Raw genomic sequence first — 16375 nt, 5'->3', positions numbered from 1 at the left:
TAGGCTTCCCAGCCAGAGAGATTGGCCCTGGGGATGTGCTGCCCAGGGAGGTGGTGGAGTCCCCATCCCTGGAGGTGTTTAGGAAGAGCCTGGCTGAGGCTCTTGGAGCCATGGTTGGGTTGATCAGGTGGTGCTGGGTGAGAGGTTGGACTCAGAGATCTTGAAGGTCTCTTCCAGCCTGGTTAATTCTTTTCCATTCTAAGTGGATTTGGCAGCACCTGGAGATGAAAACCTGACCCCACCAACTTGGAACCTCTCCAGCAGCTCCTCTCTGGCTCCCTGAGGCTACTGCAAGCCATGAGGAGCCCCTTGTGACTCAGGGCTTCTCTTCCTTGTCCCCCCTCAGCAAATCCAGTTTGCAGATGACATGCAGGAGTTCACCAAGTTCCCAACCAAGACCGGGCGGCGCTCCCTCTCCCGCTCCATCTCCCAGTCCTCCACCGACAGCTACAGCTCTGGTAGGTGCCAGGCTCCAGGGGGGAGGATGCTGCAGGCTGCTGGGTGGGGTTTGGACCTGGAGGGATCCATTCTGGGAGTTCCTGAAGCTCAGGAGTGGAGCAGCAGTTGATAACTTCCCCCTGAGCTGCTTTAGGGAGCGAGAGTGCAGAATTCCTTCTGGACGTTGCCTGAGGAGGATTGGAAGGGAGAGAGAGCAGCAGCACAGGGAGGGGATTCTGCCCCTCTGCTCTGCTCAGCCCCCACCTGCAGCACTGCCTCCAGCTCTGAGGGTCCCAGCACAAGAAGGACCTGGAGCTCATGGAGAGGGAGCCAGCAGTGGTCCCTGGCAGCCCAGAGCCAGCTGAGAGCTGAGCTGCAGCCAGGGCAGGGAGAGCACAGCACAGGGAGGGGATTCTGCCCCTCTGCTCTGCTCTGCTCAGCCCCCACCTGCAGCACTGCCTCCAGCTCTGAGGGTCCCAGCACAAGGAGGACCTGGAGCTGCTGGAGAGGCTCCAGAGGAGGCCACAGAGATGAGCAGAGGCTGCAGAACCTCCCCTGTGGGGCCAGGCTGGGAGAGCTGGGGCTGTGCAGCCTGGAGAAGAGAAGGCTCCAGGGAGACCTCAGAGCAGCCTTGCAGGACCTGAAGGGCTCCAGGAGAGCTGGGGAAGGGCTTGGGCCAAGGGCTGGGAGGGACAGGCTGAGGAACAATGGCTTTGAGCTGGGAGAGGGGAGACTGAGAGTGGAGAGGAGGAAGAGATTGCTGAGAGTGAGGCTGGGGAGAGCCTGGCACAGGCTGCCCAGGGAGGCTGTGGCTGTGCCCTGCCTGGAGGTGTTCAGGACCAGGCTGGATGAGGCCTGGAGGAAGCTGTGCTGGTGGGAGGTGTCCCTGGGCATGGCAGGGGGGGTTGGAGCTGGATGCTCTTCCAGCTCCCTTCCAACCCAACCCCTTCTGGGGCTCCTTGGATCTCTGCCTGCTTGGGCACTGGGAAGCAAAACTGGGCTGAAACCTTCCCCCGAGGGTAGGAGATCTCCAAGCTCTTGAGACCTGATGTGTTCCTCTCCTGCCTCCAGCTGCCTCCTACACAGACAGCTCTGATGATGAGGTGTCCCCTCGTGAGAAGCAGCAAACCAACTCCAAGGGCAGCAGCAACTTCTGTGTGAAGAACATCAAGCAGGCGGAGTTTGGGCGCCGGGAGATCGAGATTGCTGAGCAAGGTAAAAGCAGAGCCCTGGGTGTGGGGTGGGAGTCCTGGGGAGGGCTTGTGGCTGGCTGCTGTCTTCTCCAGGAGCTGAGCCATGGCATTCCCAGCCTGGAATCACACAATCATAGAATCAATCAGGTTGGAAAAGACCTCAGAGCTCAGCAAGTCCAAGCTGTCACCCAGCACCTCCTGACAACTAAACCATGGCTCCAAGGGCCACATTCAATCCCCTCCTGAACACCTCCAGGGATGGGGACTCCACCATCTCCCTGGGCAACACATCCCCAGGGCCAATCTCTCTTTCTTCCTCACCTCCAGCCTAAACCTCCCCTGGCACAGCTTGAAACTGTGTCCTCTTGTTCTGGTGCTGGGTGCCTGGGAGAAGCCTGCTCTGGCTGGAGAGGCTCTGCTCTGGCTGGTGGTGTCCTGCTCTGGCTGGTGGTGTCCTGCTCTGGCTGGAGATGCTCTGCTCTGGCTGGAGAGGCCCTGCTCTGGCTGGAGGTGCCCTGCTCTGGCTGGAGGTGCTCTGCTCTGGCTGGAGAGGCCCTGCTCTGGCTGGAGAGGCCCTGCTCTGGCTGGAGGTGCCCTGCTCTGGCTGGAGGTGCTCTGCTCTGGCTGGAGAGGCCCTGCTCTGGCTGGAGAGGCCCTGCTCTGGCTGGAGGTGCCCTGCTCTGGCTGGAGGTGCTCTGCTCTGGCTGGAGAGGCCCTGCTCTGGCTGGAGAGGCCCTGCTCTGGCTGGAGAGGCCCTGCTCTGGCTGGAGAGGTCCTGATCTGGCTGGAGATGCCCTGCTCTGGCTGGATATGCTCTGCTCTGGCTGGAGAGGCCCTGCCCTGGCTGGAGAGGCCCTGCTCTGGCTGGAGAGGCCCTGCTCTGGCTGGAGGTGCCCTGCTCTGGCTGGAGGTACCCTGCTCTGGCTGAAGGTGCCCTGCTCTGGCTGGAGAGGCCCTGCTCTGGCTGGAGGTGTCCTGCTCTGGCTGGAGATGCTCTGCTCTGGCTGGAGATGCTCTGCTCTGGCTGGAGAGGCCCTGCTCTGGCTGGAGATGCCCTGCTCTGGCTGGAGAGGCTCTGCTCTGGCTGGAGATGCTCTGCTCTGGCTGGAGAGGCTCTGCTCTGGCTGGAGATGCTCTGCTCTGGCTGGAGAGGCCCTGCTCTGGCTGGAGGTGCTCTGCTCTGGCTGGAGAGGCCCTGCTCTGGCTGGAGGTGCCCTGCTCTGGCTGGAGATGCCCTGCTCTGGCTGGAGGTGCTCTGCTCTGGCTGGAGAGGCCCTGCTCTGGCTGGAGAGGCTCTGCTCTGGCTGGAGGTGCTCTGCTCTGGCTGGAGAGGTTCTGCTCTGGCTGGAGGTGCCCTGCTCTGGCTGGAGGTGCTCTGCTCTGGCTGGAGAGGTTCTGCTCTGGCTGGAGGTGCCCTGCTCTGGCTGGAGATGCTCTGCTCTGGCTGGAGATGCCCTGCTCTGGCTGGAGAGGCCCTGCTCTGGCTGGAGAGGCTCTGCTCTGGCTGGAGGTGCTCTGCTCTGGCTGGAGAGGTTCTGCTCTGGCTGGAGATGCCCTGCTCTGGCTGGAGAGGTTCTGCTCTGGCTGGAAGTGCCCTGCTCTGGCTGGAGATGCCCTGCTCTGGCTGGAGATGCCCTGCTCTGGCTGGAGGTGCTCTGCTCTGGCTGGAGGTGCCCTGCTCTGGCTGGAGGTGTTCTGCTCTGGCTGGAGATGCCCTGCTCTGGCTGGAGATGCCCTGCTCTGGCTGGAGGTGCCCTGCTCTGGCTGGAGGTGCCCTGCTCTGGCTGGAGATGCCCTGCTCTGGCTGGAGGTGCCCTGCTCTGGCTGGAGAGGCTCTGCTCTGGCTGGAGATGCCCTGCTCTGGCTGGAGGTGCCCTGCTCTGGCTGGAGATGCCCTGCTCTGGCTGGAGATGCCCTGCTCTGGCTGGAGGTGCCCTGCTCTGGCTGGAGGTGCCCTGCTCTGGCTGGAGATGCCCTGTTCTGGCTGGAGGTGTCCCTGCTGCCTGCAGGGTTGTTGGCCATGATGACCTTTGAGGCTCCCTTCCACCCCAATGCAATCTGTCAGTCTCTGGCCCCTGGAGCAGGCTGCTCAGAGAGGTTGTGGAACTTCCTTCTCTGGAGCCATTCAAACCCCTCCTGGCCACATTCCTCTGTGACCTTCCCTAGGTGATCCTGTTCTGGCAGAGGGGTTGGACTGGATGAGCTTTGAGGTCCCTTCCAGCTCCCTAACCTTCTGTGGTTCTGTTTTGGGCCCATTTTGGCCATCACTGCTGGGCTGGGGGTGAAGGAGGTTTCTCCCTCTGGCTCTGTAATGACTGCAGCAGAACCTGGGGGGTGAGGGGGGGGCTGGATTTAGCCTGGGAGAGCCTGAGAGGAGAGCAGGTCTGGCAGCTCCCTGGCCCACCCCTGAGCCTCTCTCTCTTGCTTTTTTTTCTTTTGCAGACATGTCTGCCCTGATTTCACTCAGGAAAAGAGCTCAAGGGGAGAAGCCTTTGGCTGGAGCCAGGATCGTGGGCTGCACACACATCACAGCCCAGACAGCGGTGAGTGGCTGCCAGCTGGGCTGCCAGGGCTGCCAGCAGCAGCTTCTCCCTCAGGGGGAAAGCCCCTGCAGCTTCCCAGCCTCAGGAAGCAATCCCAGAGCAGGCAGCAGCTTCACTCTTTGGAAAGCACCTGGGGGAAGGTTCTGCTGCCTGCTCCTCCCCCAGCAGCACTGGCTTGGCTGGAACTGATCTCTGATAGCTTCAATAAGGTTGGAAGAGGACTCAGAGGTCATCAAGTCCAAGCTGTCCCCCAGCACCTCCTGACAGCTAAACCCTGGCTCCAAGTGCCACATCCAATCCCCTCCTGAACACCTCCAGGGATGGGGACTCCACCACCTCCCTGGGCAGCACATCCCCAGGGCCAATCTCTCTTTCTCCTCACCTCCAGCCTGAACCTCCCCTGGCACAGCTTGAGACTCTGTCCTCTTGTTCTGCTGCTGGGTGCCTGGGAGAAGAGCCCAACCCCCACCTGGCTCCAACCTCCCTGCAGGGAGCTGCAGAGAGCAAGAAGGTCTCCCCTGAGCCTCCTCTTCTGCAGGCTAAGCAACCCCAGCTCCCTCAGCCTCTCCTCCCAGGGCTGTGCTCCAGACCCCTCCCCAGCTTTGTTGCCCTTCTCTGGACACCTTCCAGCAGCTCAACCTCTTTCCTGACCTGAGGAGCTCAGCACTGGTTAGGCCACACCTTGAGTCCTGTGTCCAGTTCTGGGCTCCTCAGTTTAGGAAGGACATTGAGAGACTTGAAGGAGGGAGGTTGGAGCCAGGTGGGGGTTGGGCTCTTCTCCCAGGCAAGCAGCACCAGAACAAGAGGACACAGTCTCAAGCTGTGCCAGGGGAGGTTCAGGCTGGAGGGGAGGAAGAAATTCTTCCCAGCAAGAGAGATTGGCCCTGGGGCTGTGCTGCCCAGGGAGGTGGTGGAGTCCCCATCCCTGGAGGTGCTCCATAGGGGATTGGATGTGGCCCTTGGTGCCAGGATTTAGTCATGAGGTCTGTGGTGACAGCTTGGACTTGATGAGCTTTGAGGTCTCTTCCAACCTTGGTGATTCTGTGAGACTCTGGGGGCCCTGAGCTGTGTGCCTGGGGGCCCTAGGGGTGCTGTGCCTGGGGCCCTGGAGGTGCTGTGTCTGGGGGCCCTGGAGGTGCTGTGCTTGGGGGCCCTAGGGGTGCTGTGCCTGGGGCCCTGGAGGTGCTGTGCCTGGGGCCCTGGGGGTGCTGTGCCTGGGGCCCTGGGGGTGCTGTGCCTGGAGGTGCTGTGCCTGGGGGTGCTATGCCTGGGGACCTGGGGGTGCTGTGTCTGGGGGCCCTGGGGGTGCTGTGCCTGGGGCCCTGGGGGTGCTGTGTCTGGGGGCCCTGGAGGTGCTGTGTCTGGGGCCCTGGGGGTGCTGTGTCTGGGGGCCCTGGGGGTGCTGTGCCTGGGGCCCTGGGGCCCTGAGCCGTGTGCCTGGGGCCCTGGGGGTGCTGTGGCTGGGGGCCCTGGGGGTGCTGTGCCTGGGGTTGCTGTGCCTGGGGCTCTGGGGGTGCTGTGGCTGGGGGCCCTGGGGGTGCTGTGCCTGGGGTTGCTGTGCCTGGGGCCCTGGGGGTGCTGTGGCTGGGGGCCCTGGGGGTGCTGTGCCTGGGGTTGCTGTGCCTGGGGCCCTGGGGGTGCTGTGGCTGGGGCCCTGGGGTGCTGTGCCTGGGGTTGCTGTGCCTGGGGCTCTGGGGGTGCTGTGCCTGGGGGTGCTGTGCCTGGGGCCCTGGGGTGCTGTGCCTGGAGGTGCTGTGGCTGGGGCCCTGGGGTGCTGTGCCAGGCCGGAGGGCAGCCCCAGGCCCGGTGCTGAGCTGCTGTCCCGCAGGTGCTGATCGAGACGCTGTGCGCGCTGGGCGCTCAGTGCCGCTGGGCCGCCTGCAACATCTACTCCACGCAGAACGAGGTGGCAGCTGCCCTGGCAGAAGCTGGTGAGTGCAGCTCAGCCTGCCCCCCACCCCCCCTGACACCCCCAGCCCCCTCCTGCCTCCCAGGCCTGCTCCCAGGCAGCTGCTCTCGGGGGTGGTTCGAACATACTGCAGGGCAGAGGGGAGGAAGAGGTCTGAGCCTGCTGCGGGCTGGGGGCTGGGCTCTGCCTGGCTCCTCAGCCCCTCCTGGCTGCTCAGCCCCCCCTGGCTCCTCAGCCCCCCCTGGCTCCTCAGCCCCCCCTGGCTCCTCAGCCCCTCCTGGCTCCTCAGCCCCCCCTGGCTGCTCAGCCCCCTCTGGCTGCTCAGCCCCTCCTGGCTCCTCAGCCCCTCCTGACTCCTCAGTCCCTCCTGGCTCCTCAGCCCCTCCTGGCTGCTCAGCCCCCCCTGACTCCTCAGCCCCTCCTGGTTCCTCAGCCCCCTCCTGGCTGCTCAGCCCCCCCTGGCTCCTCAGCCCCCCCTGGCTCCTCAGCCCCCCCCTGGCTGCTCAGCCCCCTGGCTCCTCAGTCCCCCTGGCTGTCAGCCCCCGCCCCCAGGCTGTGGCTCTCCAGAGCTGGCCAAGGGGAGAGAGCCCTAGAGGAGAGAGCTCTGGAGGAAAGAGCCCTAGAAGAGAGAGCTCTGGAGGAGAGAGCCCTGGAGGAGAGAGCCCTAGAGGAGAGAGCTCTGGAGGAGAGAGCCCTGGAGGAGAGAGCCCTAGAGGAGAGAGCTCTGGAGGAGAGAGCCCTAGAGGAGAGAGCCCTGGAGGAGAGAGCTCTGGAGGAGAGAGCCCTAGAGGAGAGAGCCCTGGAGGAGAGAGCTCTGAAGGAGAGAGCCCTAGAGGAGAGAGCCCTGGAGGAGAGAGCTCTGGAGGAGAGAGCTCTGGAGGAGAGAGCCCTGGAGGAGAGAGCCCTGGAGGAGAGAGCCCTGGAGGAGAGAGCCCAAGAGGAGAGAGATCTGGAAGAGAGAGCTCTGGAGGAGAGAGCCCTGGAGGAGAGAGCCCTACGGGAGAGAGCCCTAGGGGAGAGAGATCTGGAAGAGAGAGCTCTGGAGGAGAGAGCTCTGGAGGAGAGAGCCCTGGAGGAGAGAGCCCTACGGGAGAGAGCTCTGGAGGAGAGAGCTCTGGAGGAGAGAGCCCTGGAGGAGAGAGCCCTACGGGAGAGAGCCCTAGGGGAGAGAGCTCTGGAAGAGAGAGCCCTGGAGGAGAGAGCCCTGGAGGAGAGAGCTCTGGAGGAGAGAGCTCTGGAGGAGAGAGCCCTGGAGGAGAGAGCTCTGGAGGAGAGAGCCCTGGAGGAGAGAGCTCTGGAGGAGAGAGTCCTGGAGGAGAGAGCTCTGGAGGAGAGAGCTCTGGAGGGGAGAGCCCTGGAGGAGAGAGCCCTGGAGGGGAGAGCCCTGGAGGAGCTCTGCCAACCCCAGCAGCTCTCAGGGGCACAGAGTCCTTGTGCCTGGAAGGAAGCTTTAGGAGTCCAAGCCTTGACCCAGCCCTGCCAGGGCACCCCCAAACCATGGCCCTCAGCCCCAGGGCTTTGAACCCCCCAAGGGTTGGGCCCTCCACCCCCTGGGCCAGGCCCTGACAGCCCTTCTGGGGGGGGCAGAAGTTGTTCCTCTTGGCCAACCTGAGCCTGCCCCGGGGCAGCTTGAGGCCAACTCTTGGCCTGTGCCTTGTGCCCTGGGAGCAGAGCCCCAGCCCCACCTGGCTGCAGCCTCCTCTCAGGGGGCTGTGGAGGGCCAGGAGGCCTCCCCTGATGGCAGGGCTGCTCCTTCCTTGCAGGGGTTGCAGTGTTTGCCTGGAAGGGGGAGTCAGAGGATGACTTCTGGTGGTGCATCGACCGCTGCGTCAGCATGGACGGCTGGCAGGCCAACATGGTAAGCAGCCTTCCTCCGGCCCTGCCTCCTCCTCCACCCAGCAGTGATGGTGCTCCCCGCCCTGCCCTCCCTGGGGGTGCTCCCAGCAGCCCACCAGGACTGCCTGGGCACCTCCTGGCTTTGCAAAGGCTGCTGAGCCCCCACTACAGTGGTGGTCCTGGAGAGGGGAGCTGGGCTCAGGGCAGCTGGGGGGGTTGCAGGAGCTGCACAGAGCACATCCTGAGCTGGGACAGCCCAGGGGCAGGGGGAGAGCCCAGGGGCAGGGGGAGAGCCCAGGGGCAGGGGGAGAGCCCAGAGGCAGGGGGAGACAGCCCAGAGGTATAGAGACAGCCCAGAGGCAGGGGGAGACAGCCCAGAGGAATGGAGACAGCCCAGAGGCAGGGGGAGAGCCCAGAGGCAGGGGGAGAGCCCCCAGGCATGGGGACAGCCCAGAGGCAGGGGGAGACAGCCCAGAGGCAGGGGGAGAGCCCAGAGGCAGGGGGACAGCCCAGAGGTATGGAGACAGCCCAGAGGCAGGGGGAGACAGCCCAGAGGCAGGGGGAGACAGCCCAGAGGCAGGGGGAGAGCCCAGAGGCAGGGGGAGACAGCCCAGAGGTATGGAGACAGCCCAGAGGCAGGGGAAGAGCCCAGAGGCAGGAGGACAGCCCAGAGGCATGGGGAGACAGCCCAGGGGCAGGGGGAGAGCCCAGAGGCAGGGAGACAGCCCAGAGGCAGGGGGAGACAGCCCAGAGGCAGGGGGAGACAGCCCAGAGGCAGGGGGAGAGCCCAGAGGCAGGGGGAGACAGCCCAGAGGTATGGAGACAGCCCAGAGGCAGGAGGACAGCCCAGAGGCAGGGGGAGACAGCCCAGAGGCAGGGGGAGAGCCCAGAGGCAGGGGGAGACAGCCCAGAGGAATGGAGACAGCCCAGAGGCAGGGGGAGACAGCCCAGAGGCAGGGGGAGAGCCCAGAGGCAGGGGGAGACAGCCCAGAGGTATGGAGACAGCCCAGAGGCAGGGGAAGAGCCCAGAGGCAGGAGGACAGCCCAGAGGCATGGGGAGACAGCCCAGGGGCAGGGGGAGAGCCCAGAGGCAGGGAGACAGCCCAGAGGCAGGGGGAGACAGCCCAGAGGCAGGGGGAGACAGCCCAGAGGCAGGGGGAGAGCCCAGAGGCAGGGGGAGACAGCCCAGAGGTATGGAGACAGCCCAGAGGCAGGAGGACAGCCCAGAGGCAGGGGGAGACAGCCCAGAGGCAGGGGGAGAGCCCAGAGGCAGGGGGAGACAGCCCAGAGGAATGGAGACAGCCCAGAGGCAGGGGGAGACAGCCCAGAGGCAGGGGGAGAGCCCAGAGGCAGGAGGACAACCCAGAGGTATGGAGACAGCCCAGAGGCAGGGAGACAGCCCAGGGGCAGGGGGAGAGCCCAGAGGCAGGGGGAGACAGCCCAGGGGCAGGGGGAGAGCCCAGAGGCAGGGGGAGACAGCCCAGGGGCAGGGGGAGAGCCCAGAGGCAGGGGGAGACAGCCCAGGGGCAGGGGGAGAGCCCAGAGGCAGGGGGAGACAGCCCAGGGGCAGGGGGAGAGCCCAGAGGCAGGGGGACAGCCCCCAGAGGCAGGGGGAGATAGCCCAGAGGTGGGGAGACAGCCCCCAGGCATGGAGACAACCCAGAGGCCTGGGGACAGCCCCCAGGCCTGGGGACATCTCCTGCCAGAGCTGCCAGGGAGCCAGGAGCCCACAGCACTCCATCCCCCTGGGAGCAGCCCTGCTGGAGCAGCCCTGCTGGAGCAGCCCTGCTGGAGCTCCTCTCTCAGCACAGCTCCCAGCTACCCTCTCCCAGGGGTGGGGGAGGGCTCCCTGCAGGAGACCTTTCCCTTGCTGCCAGCAGCTGCTGTCTCTCAGTGCCCAGCTGGTGCCTGCTGGTGTGACAGCTTGTGGCAGGGGGCTGGGGAACAGCTCCCTCCCCCCCTGCAGCCCCTCCTGTGCTCTCAGGCCCTGGGGGCTGTGCTGTCCTCAGCCTCTCTGCTTAGTGCTGCTGCCTGTGGTGCCCTCTCCAGGCCACAGAGCAAACGCAGCAGGGGCAGAAAAGCCTTTGTCAGGATCCCCCAGCCCCATGCAGGTGCAAGGGGGGTAAGGAACCCTCTGTGCTGTGGAGATGCCCTCAAGCAGCTGGCACCAAGGGGACCCCGGGAGCCCCCTGCCCCCCCCGCGGGCCCCTGCCCGGCAGCCTGCCGCCGGTGCCTGCAGAGGCCCTCAGATGCCCTCAGGCTCTTCTAGCCCCATCCTCTGCCCACTGAGTGCTTTGCCTGGCTGCTGCATGCTCTCCCTTGCCTCTCCTGTAGATCCTGGATGATGGTGGGGACCTGACCCACTGGGTCTACAAGAAGTACCCCAGCGTGTTCAAGAAGATCCGAGGCATCGTGGAGGAGAGCGTCACCGGCGTCCACAGGTGGCAGCTTGGCCAGGGCTGCCCCCCAGCAGCTCCTGGGGGGGCTGCTCTCTGCTCTCCCCTGCCCCTAGAACCCTCCCCTGAGGGATCCCAGAGCCACAGAATCAACCAGGCTGGAAAAGACCTCAGAGATCACCGAGTCCAAGCTGTCCCCCAGCACCTCCTGCCAGCTCCAAGGGCCACGTCCAAGCCCCTCCTGAACCCCTCCAGGGATGGGGACTCCACCACCTCCCTGGGCAGCACATCCCCAGGGCCAATCTCTCTGGCTGGGAAGACTCAGCTAGAGGCTGAGCTGTTGGAGAGCAGCTCCAGGGGAGAAGGACTAGAAGGTGGCCAGAAGGATGCCCACGAGCCAGCAGGGTGGCCCTGGGGCCAAGCAGGCCAAGGGCATCCCGGGGGGGATTGGATGGGCTGTGATGAGGAACTTGAGAGAGGTTCTCCTGCCCCTCTGCTCTGCCCTGCTGAGGCCACAGCTGGAATGTTGTGGCCAGTTCTGGGCCCCTCAGCTCAAGAAGGAGCTCAGGGAACTGCTTGAGAGAGTCCAGCCCAGAGGCACAGAGCTGCTGCAGGCAGTGGAACGTCTCCCTGTGAGCACAGCTGAGGGAGCTGGGAGCAGAGCAGCCTGAGGGCTGCCCTCAGTGCTGGGGATCAAGCTGTGCAGGGCTGGAGCCAGGCTCTGCTCAGGGATGGCCAAGCAGAGCACAAAGGGCACTGGGAGCAAGCTGGAGCAGAGGAGGTGCAAAGGGAACAGGAGGGAAAACTTTGTCCTTGGGAGGGTGACAGAGCCTGGTGCAGGCTGCCCAGAGAGGCTGTGGAGTCTCCTGCTGTGGGGACATCCAAACCCCACCTGGAAGTGTCCTGGGTGCCCTGCCCTGGGTGCTCCTGCCCTGGCAGGGGCTGGGACTGGATGATCTCTGGAGGTCCCTTCCAGCCCCTAACACTCTGTGACTCTGCAGGGTTTGAGATGTGTGAAGCTTTGGGGGTGAAGGGCTCAGGATGCAGAGCCACAGCCTCCCAGTGCTGATCAACAGCTGAAGGCAGGGGGCCAGATGCATCTCAGTGGTGCCAAGGGGCAAGGGGCACAAAGTGTCAGGCAGGAGGTTGGAGCTGAGCAGGAGGAGAAAATTGTTTGGGGTGAGGCTGCTGGAGCCTGGAGCAGGCTGCCCAGAGAGGTTGTGGAGTCTCCTGGGGGGGAGACATCCAAACCCCACCTGGATGTGTTCTGTGTGCCCTGCCCTGGGTGACCCTGGGCTGAGAGCCCTGGGGCTGTTTAGTCTGGAGAGGAGAAGGCTGAGAGGGATCTGATCAATGCCTATCAATAGCTGAGGGGTGGGGGGCAAGGGGAGGAGGCCAAGCTCTTTGTGGTGGTGCACAGCAATGAGCCAAGGACCAAGGGATGCAAACTTGAGCAGAGAGAAGGAGGAGGAGAAACATTGGGGTGAGGCTGCTGGAGCCTGGAGCAGGCTGCCCAGAGAGGTTGTGGAGTCTCCTGCTGTGGGGACATCCCAACCCCACCTGGATGTGTTCCTGGGTGCCCTGCCCTGGGTGCTCCTGCCCTGGGTGCTCCTGCCCTGGCAGGGGCTTGGACTGGGTGACCTCCAGAGGTCCCTTCCAGCCCCTAACACTCTGTGACTCTGGAGGGTTTGAGATGTGTGAAGCTTTGGGGGTGAAGGGCTCAGGATGCAGAGCCACAGCCTCCCAGTGCTGATCAACAGCTGAAGGGCAGGGGGCCAGATGCATCTCAGTGGTGCCCAGGGCCAGGCCAAGGGGCAAGGGGCACAAAGTGGCAGGCAGGAAGTTCCACCTGAGCAGGAGGAGAAACTTCTTTGGGGTGAGGGTGCTGGAGCCTGGAGCAGGCTGCCCAGAGAGGTTGTGGAGCCTCCTTGCACAGAGACATCCAAACCCCCCCCGGATGTGTTCCTGGGTGCCCTGCCCTGGGTGCTCCTGCCCTGGCAGGGGGGGGATTTGGGCTGGCTGAGCTCCAGAGGCCCCTCCCAAGCCCTGGCCTCCTGTGCTTGCTCCCCCCAGGCTGTACCAGCTCTCCAAGGCTGGCAAGCTCTGCGTGCCGGCCATGAACGTCAACGACTCCGTCACCAAGCAGAAGTTCGACAACCTCTACTGCTGCCGGGAGTCCATCCTGGATGGGTGAGCCCAGCCCTGCTCCTCGCCCCCTCCAGCACCCCCACGCTGCTGCCAGGCCCTGGGCCCAGCTCCTGCTGGGCAGAGCCCCTGGCTGCTGGGGGAGGGGAGGGCAGGGGGGGCGCTGGCAGCGGCGGGCGCTTGACTAATCCCAACGCAGGTCTCCCTCTGTCCCCCAGCCTGAAGAGGACCACGGATGTGATGTTTGGAGGGAAGCAGGTGGTGGTTTGTGGTTATGGGGAGGTGAGTTTCACAAGCAGCAGTGGCTGGAGCTCTCAGTCAGCCTCTCCTCTCCTCCCCCTGCCCTCCAGCCCCTGCCCTGCCCAGCCCTGCCCAGCCCTGCCCAGCCCAGCCCTGCCCTGCCCTGCCCTGCCCTGCCCTGCCCTGCCCAGCCCAGCCCAGCCCAGCCCTGCCCTGCCCCCAGCATCCTGCTGCTTCCCCCTGCACGGCCCTGATGCAGGAGCAGGTCAAACCTCGCCAGCAGGGAGCAGGAGAAATCTTGCTGGAGCCTGCTGGGAGGCTGGAGAGCAAGCACCACAGGGCCCAGGCTGCCTGCAGCTTAGCTGAGCTGTGCCTAACACCATAGCTGGGATGCTGCCCTGGCAGGCTGCAGAGCTGGGCCCAGGACAACCTCCTGAGGTTCAGCTCAAAGCTCCAGCACCTGCCCCCAGCTCATCACACCCAAGAGCATTAGGGCCACAGCTGGTAGATGCAGATTGGATGTGAGGCAGAAGTTCTGCCCCAGGAGGGTGGTGAGAGACTGGCACAGGCTGCCCAGGACTTGCTGAGGGGGCCTCAGCCTTGCTGTGCCGTTGATGAAGACACTGAACAGCACAGCTCCCAGCTCAGGACCCTGCAGCACCTCCTGCCAAGCTCGTGGACAGAGGCACTGAGGCTCCCTCAGCAGCTCTGCTGATGACAACTGGAGGGAAGGATCCATCCAGAGGGACCTGGACAGGCTGGAGGGAAAGGGATCCATCCAGAGGGACCTGGACAGGCTGGAGGGAAGGGATCCATCCAGAGGGACCTAGGCAGGCTGGAGGGAAGGATCCATCTAGAGGGAGCTGGAGAGGCTGCAGAGCTGGGCCCAGGACAACCTCAGGAGGTTCACCAAGGCCAAGGGCAAGGTCCTGCAGCTGGGGCAGGGCAATGCCAGGCACTGACACAGGCTGGGCAGGGACTGGCTGGAGAGCAGCCCTGGAGGAAAGGCCTTGGGGGTGCTGGGGGAGGAGAAGCTCAGCAGGAGCCAGCAGGGAGCACTGGCAGCCCAGAGAGCCAAGCAGAGCCTGGGCTGCAGCAAGAGAAGTGTGGCCAGCAGGGCCAGGGAGGGGATTCTGCCCCTCTGCTCCACTCTGCTGAGCCCACAGCTGCAGCTCTGGGGCCAGCTCTGGAGCCTCTGTGCCAGGAAGGCTCTGGAGGGGCTGGAAGGTGTCCAGAGCAGGGCCAGGAGGAGGAGCAGAGGGCTGGAGCTGCTCTGCTCTGCAGACAGCCTGAGAGAGTTGGGGTTGTGCAGGCTGGAGAGGAGAAGGCTCCCAGGAGACCTCCTTGTGGCCTTCCAGGAGCTGCAGGGGGCTGCAGGAAAGCTGGGGAGGGACTTTGGAGGGTGTCAGGGAGGGACAGGGCTGGGGGGGCTGGAGCAGAACTAGAAGTGGGGAGCTGGAGATTGGCTGTGAGGAAGAAGTTGTTGGCCAGGAGGGTGGTGAGAGCCTGGCCCAGGCTGCCCAGGGAGGTGGTGGAAGCCTCCTGGCTGGAGGTGTTTGCAGCCAGGCTGGAGGTGGCTGTGAGCAACCTGCTGTGGTGTGAGGTGTCCCTGGGCATGGCAGGGGCTTGGAGCTGGCTGAGCCTTGAGCTCCCTTCCAGCCCTGACAGCTCTGTGGTTCTTCACTCCCCAAGGGGTTCTTCCATCTGCTGCTCCTGGCCTGCCCTCAGCAGCCAGCCCAGCTGGCAGCCAGCCTGTGGCACAGGAGGTGAGGAGGAGCAGGCTGCATCCCACTGGTGGTTAACCTTCTGGCAGAGGAGAGTCACATCATGAACTTGTAAATGATCCTGCCCTGGGAGAGCAGGGAGCTGAGGAGCACAGAGATGAGGAGCACAGAGATGAGGAGCTGGGAGCTGAGGAGCTGGGAGCAGGGAGCTGGGAGCTGAGAGCTGAGGAGCAGGGAGCTGAGAAGCTGGGAGCTGGGATCTGAGGAGCAGGGAGCTGAGGAGCTGGGAGCAGGGATCTTGGATGAGCTGGGAGCTGAGGAGCAGGGAGCTGAGGACCTGGAAGCTGAGGAGCTGGGAGCTGAGGAGCAGGGAGCTGGGAGCTGAGAGCAGGGATCTTGGATGAGCTGGGAGCTGAGGAGCAGGGAGCTGAGGACCTGGGAGCTGAGGAACTGGGAGCAGGGAGCTGGAATCTGAGGAGCTGGGAGCTGAGGAGCAGGGAACTGAGGAGCTGGGAGCAAGGAGCTGGGAGCTGAGGAGCTGGGAGCTGGAATCTGAGGAGCTGGGAGCTGAGGAGCAGGGAACTGAGGAGCTGGGAGCAAGGAGCTGGGAGCTGAGGAGCTGGAAGCTGAGGAGCTGGGAGCTGAGGAGCAGGGAGCTGGAATCTGAGGAGCTGGGAGCTGAGGAGCAGGGAACTGAGGAGCTGGGAGCAAGGAGCTGGGAGCTGAGGAGCTGGGAGCTGGAATCTGAGGAGCTGGGAGCTGAGGAGCAGGGAACTGAGGAGCTGGGAGCAAGGAGCTGGGAGCTGAGGAGCTGGAAGCTGAGGAGCTGGGAGCTGAGGAGCTGAGGAGCAGGGAGCTGGAATCTGAGGAGCTGGGAGCTGAGGAGCTGGGAGCTGAGGAGCTGGGAGCTGGGAGCTGAGGAGCTGAGGATCTGGGATCTGAAGAGCTGGGAGCTGAGGAGCTGTGGAGCTAGGATCTGAGGAGCTGGGATCTGAGGAGCTGGGATCTGAGGAGCTGGGAGCTGAGAGCCTGCCTCCATCTGTGCGCTGTCCGCGGGGGTGGTCCTCCTCCCGCGCAACAGAAGGGCCTGGCAGGAGCTGCCAGAGCTCTTCCCAGCAGGAACAGCCTTCCCAGTTCAGTTAGGCACCAAGTGGAGCCCAGCTCAGCTTGAGCAAGAGACTGGGCTGGCCCTCAGCCAGGCGCTCGGAGCCGGAGCCATGAGTTGTGCTGGGTTGTACTCCCCGGGGGCTGCCTCAACACCAGGGAGTCCTTCACCCTTCCTGCTTGCACCCCCAGTTTGCCCTCCATGGATGGAGGTTACACTCCCAGTTTGCCTTTTGGCTGCAGGTTTCACTCCCAGTTTGCCCTCCCTGGAGGATCCACTCCCAGTTTGCCCTCCCTGAAGGTTTCACTCCCAGTTTGCCCTCCCTGGAGGTTTCACTCCCAGTTTGCCCTCCCTGGAGGTTTCACTCCCAGTTTGTCCTCCCTGGAGGATCCACTCCCAGTTTGCCCTCCCTGGAGGTTACACTCCCAGTTTGCCCTCCCTGGCTGTTCTGAGCAGAGCTGAGGTCAGGGCTGAGGTCAGAGCTGAGGTCAGGGCTGAGGTCAGAGCTGGGTGGGAGCTGAAGAGGCCTCTGGAGTTGTTTCTTGCTCAGCAGCATCTTGGGCAGAGGGCTGAGCTGAGCACAGGCAGGTGCAGGCCAGCCAGGGGCTGTTTGCTCCTGCTTGGTTCAGAGACCCTCAGCAGGGTTTGGGCTGCAAGGGACCTCCAGGAGCATCCAGTTCCAAGCCCCTGCCCTCGGCAGGGCCAGCTGCCCCCAGGCCTGGCTGCTCCTGTTGGGGTGAGTGAGCAGCAGGGAGAGCTGCACTGGAGCTGGCTCCCACAGTGAGCAGAAGGCACAGGCTCAGAGATGCTGTCACAGGAGCTCTGCTCCCCCCCAGGCTGGGGGAG

At 64.3% G+C, this 16375-nt stretch overlaps 1 protein-coding gene across 2 annotated transcripts in view; it reads left to right on the top strand.

The window, feature by feature from the left end:
• Positions 1 to 16375, top strand: part of AHCYL1 (adenosylhomocysteinase like 1) — a 60186-nt gene that overhangs the window by 28580 nt on the left and 15231 nt on the right. For both annotated transcript variants that reach the window (XM_068164726.1, XM_068164725.1), the window contains exons 2-9: positions 347 to 458; positions 1510 to 1653; positions 4074 to 4174; positions 6003 to 6105; positions 7847 to 7941; positions 10254 to 10360; positions 12389 to 12505; positions 12679 to 12742. In XM_068164726.1, coding sequence (XP_068020827.1) covers positions 347 to 458; positions 1510 to 1653; positions 4074 to 4174; positions 6003 to 6105; positions 7847 to 7941; positions 10254 to 10360; positions 12389 to 12505; positions 12679 to 12742 — 843 coding nt within the window. The remainder of the gene's footprint in view (positions 1 to 346; positions 459 to 1509; positions 1654 to 4073; positions 4175 to 6002; positions 6106 to 7846; positions 7942 to 10253; positions 10361 to 12388; positions 12506 to 12678; positions 12743 to 16375) is intronic.

Source organism: Melanerpes formicivorus, unplaced genomic scaffold (genome assembly GCF_026170545.1).
Source record: "Melanerpes formicivorus ecotype bairdi unplaced genomic scaffold, bMelFor1.0.p_v2 SCAF_82, whole genome shotgun sequence".
Taxonomy (NCBI): Eukaryota; Metazoa; Chordata; class Aves; order Piciformes; family Picidae; genus Melanerpes; species Melanerpes formicivorus.
This window is presented reverse-complemented; position numbering and strand designations above follow the sequence as displayed.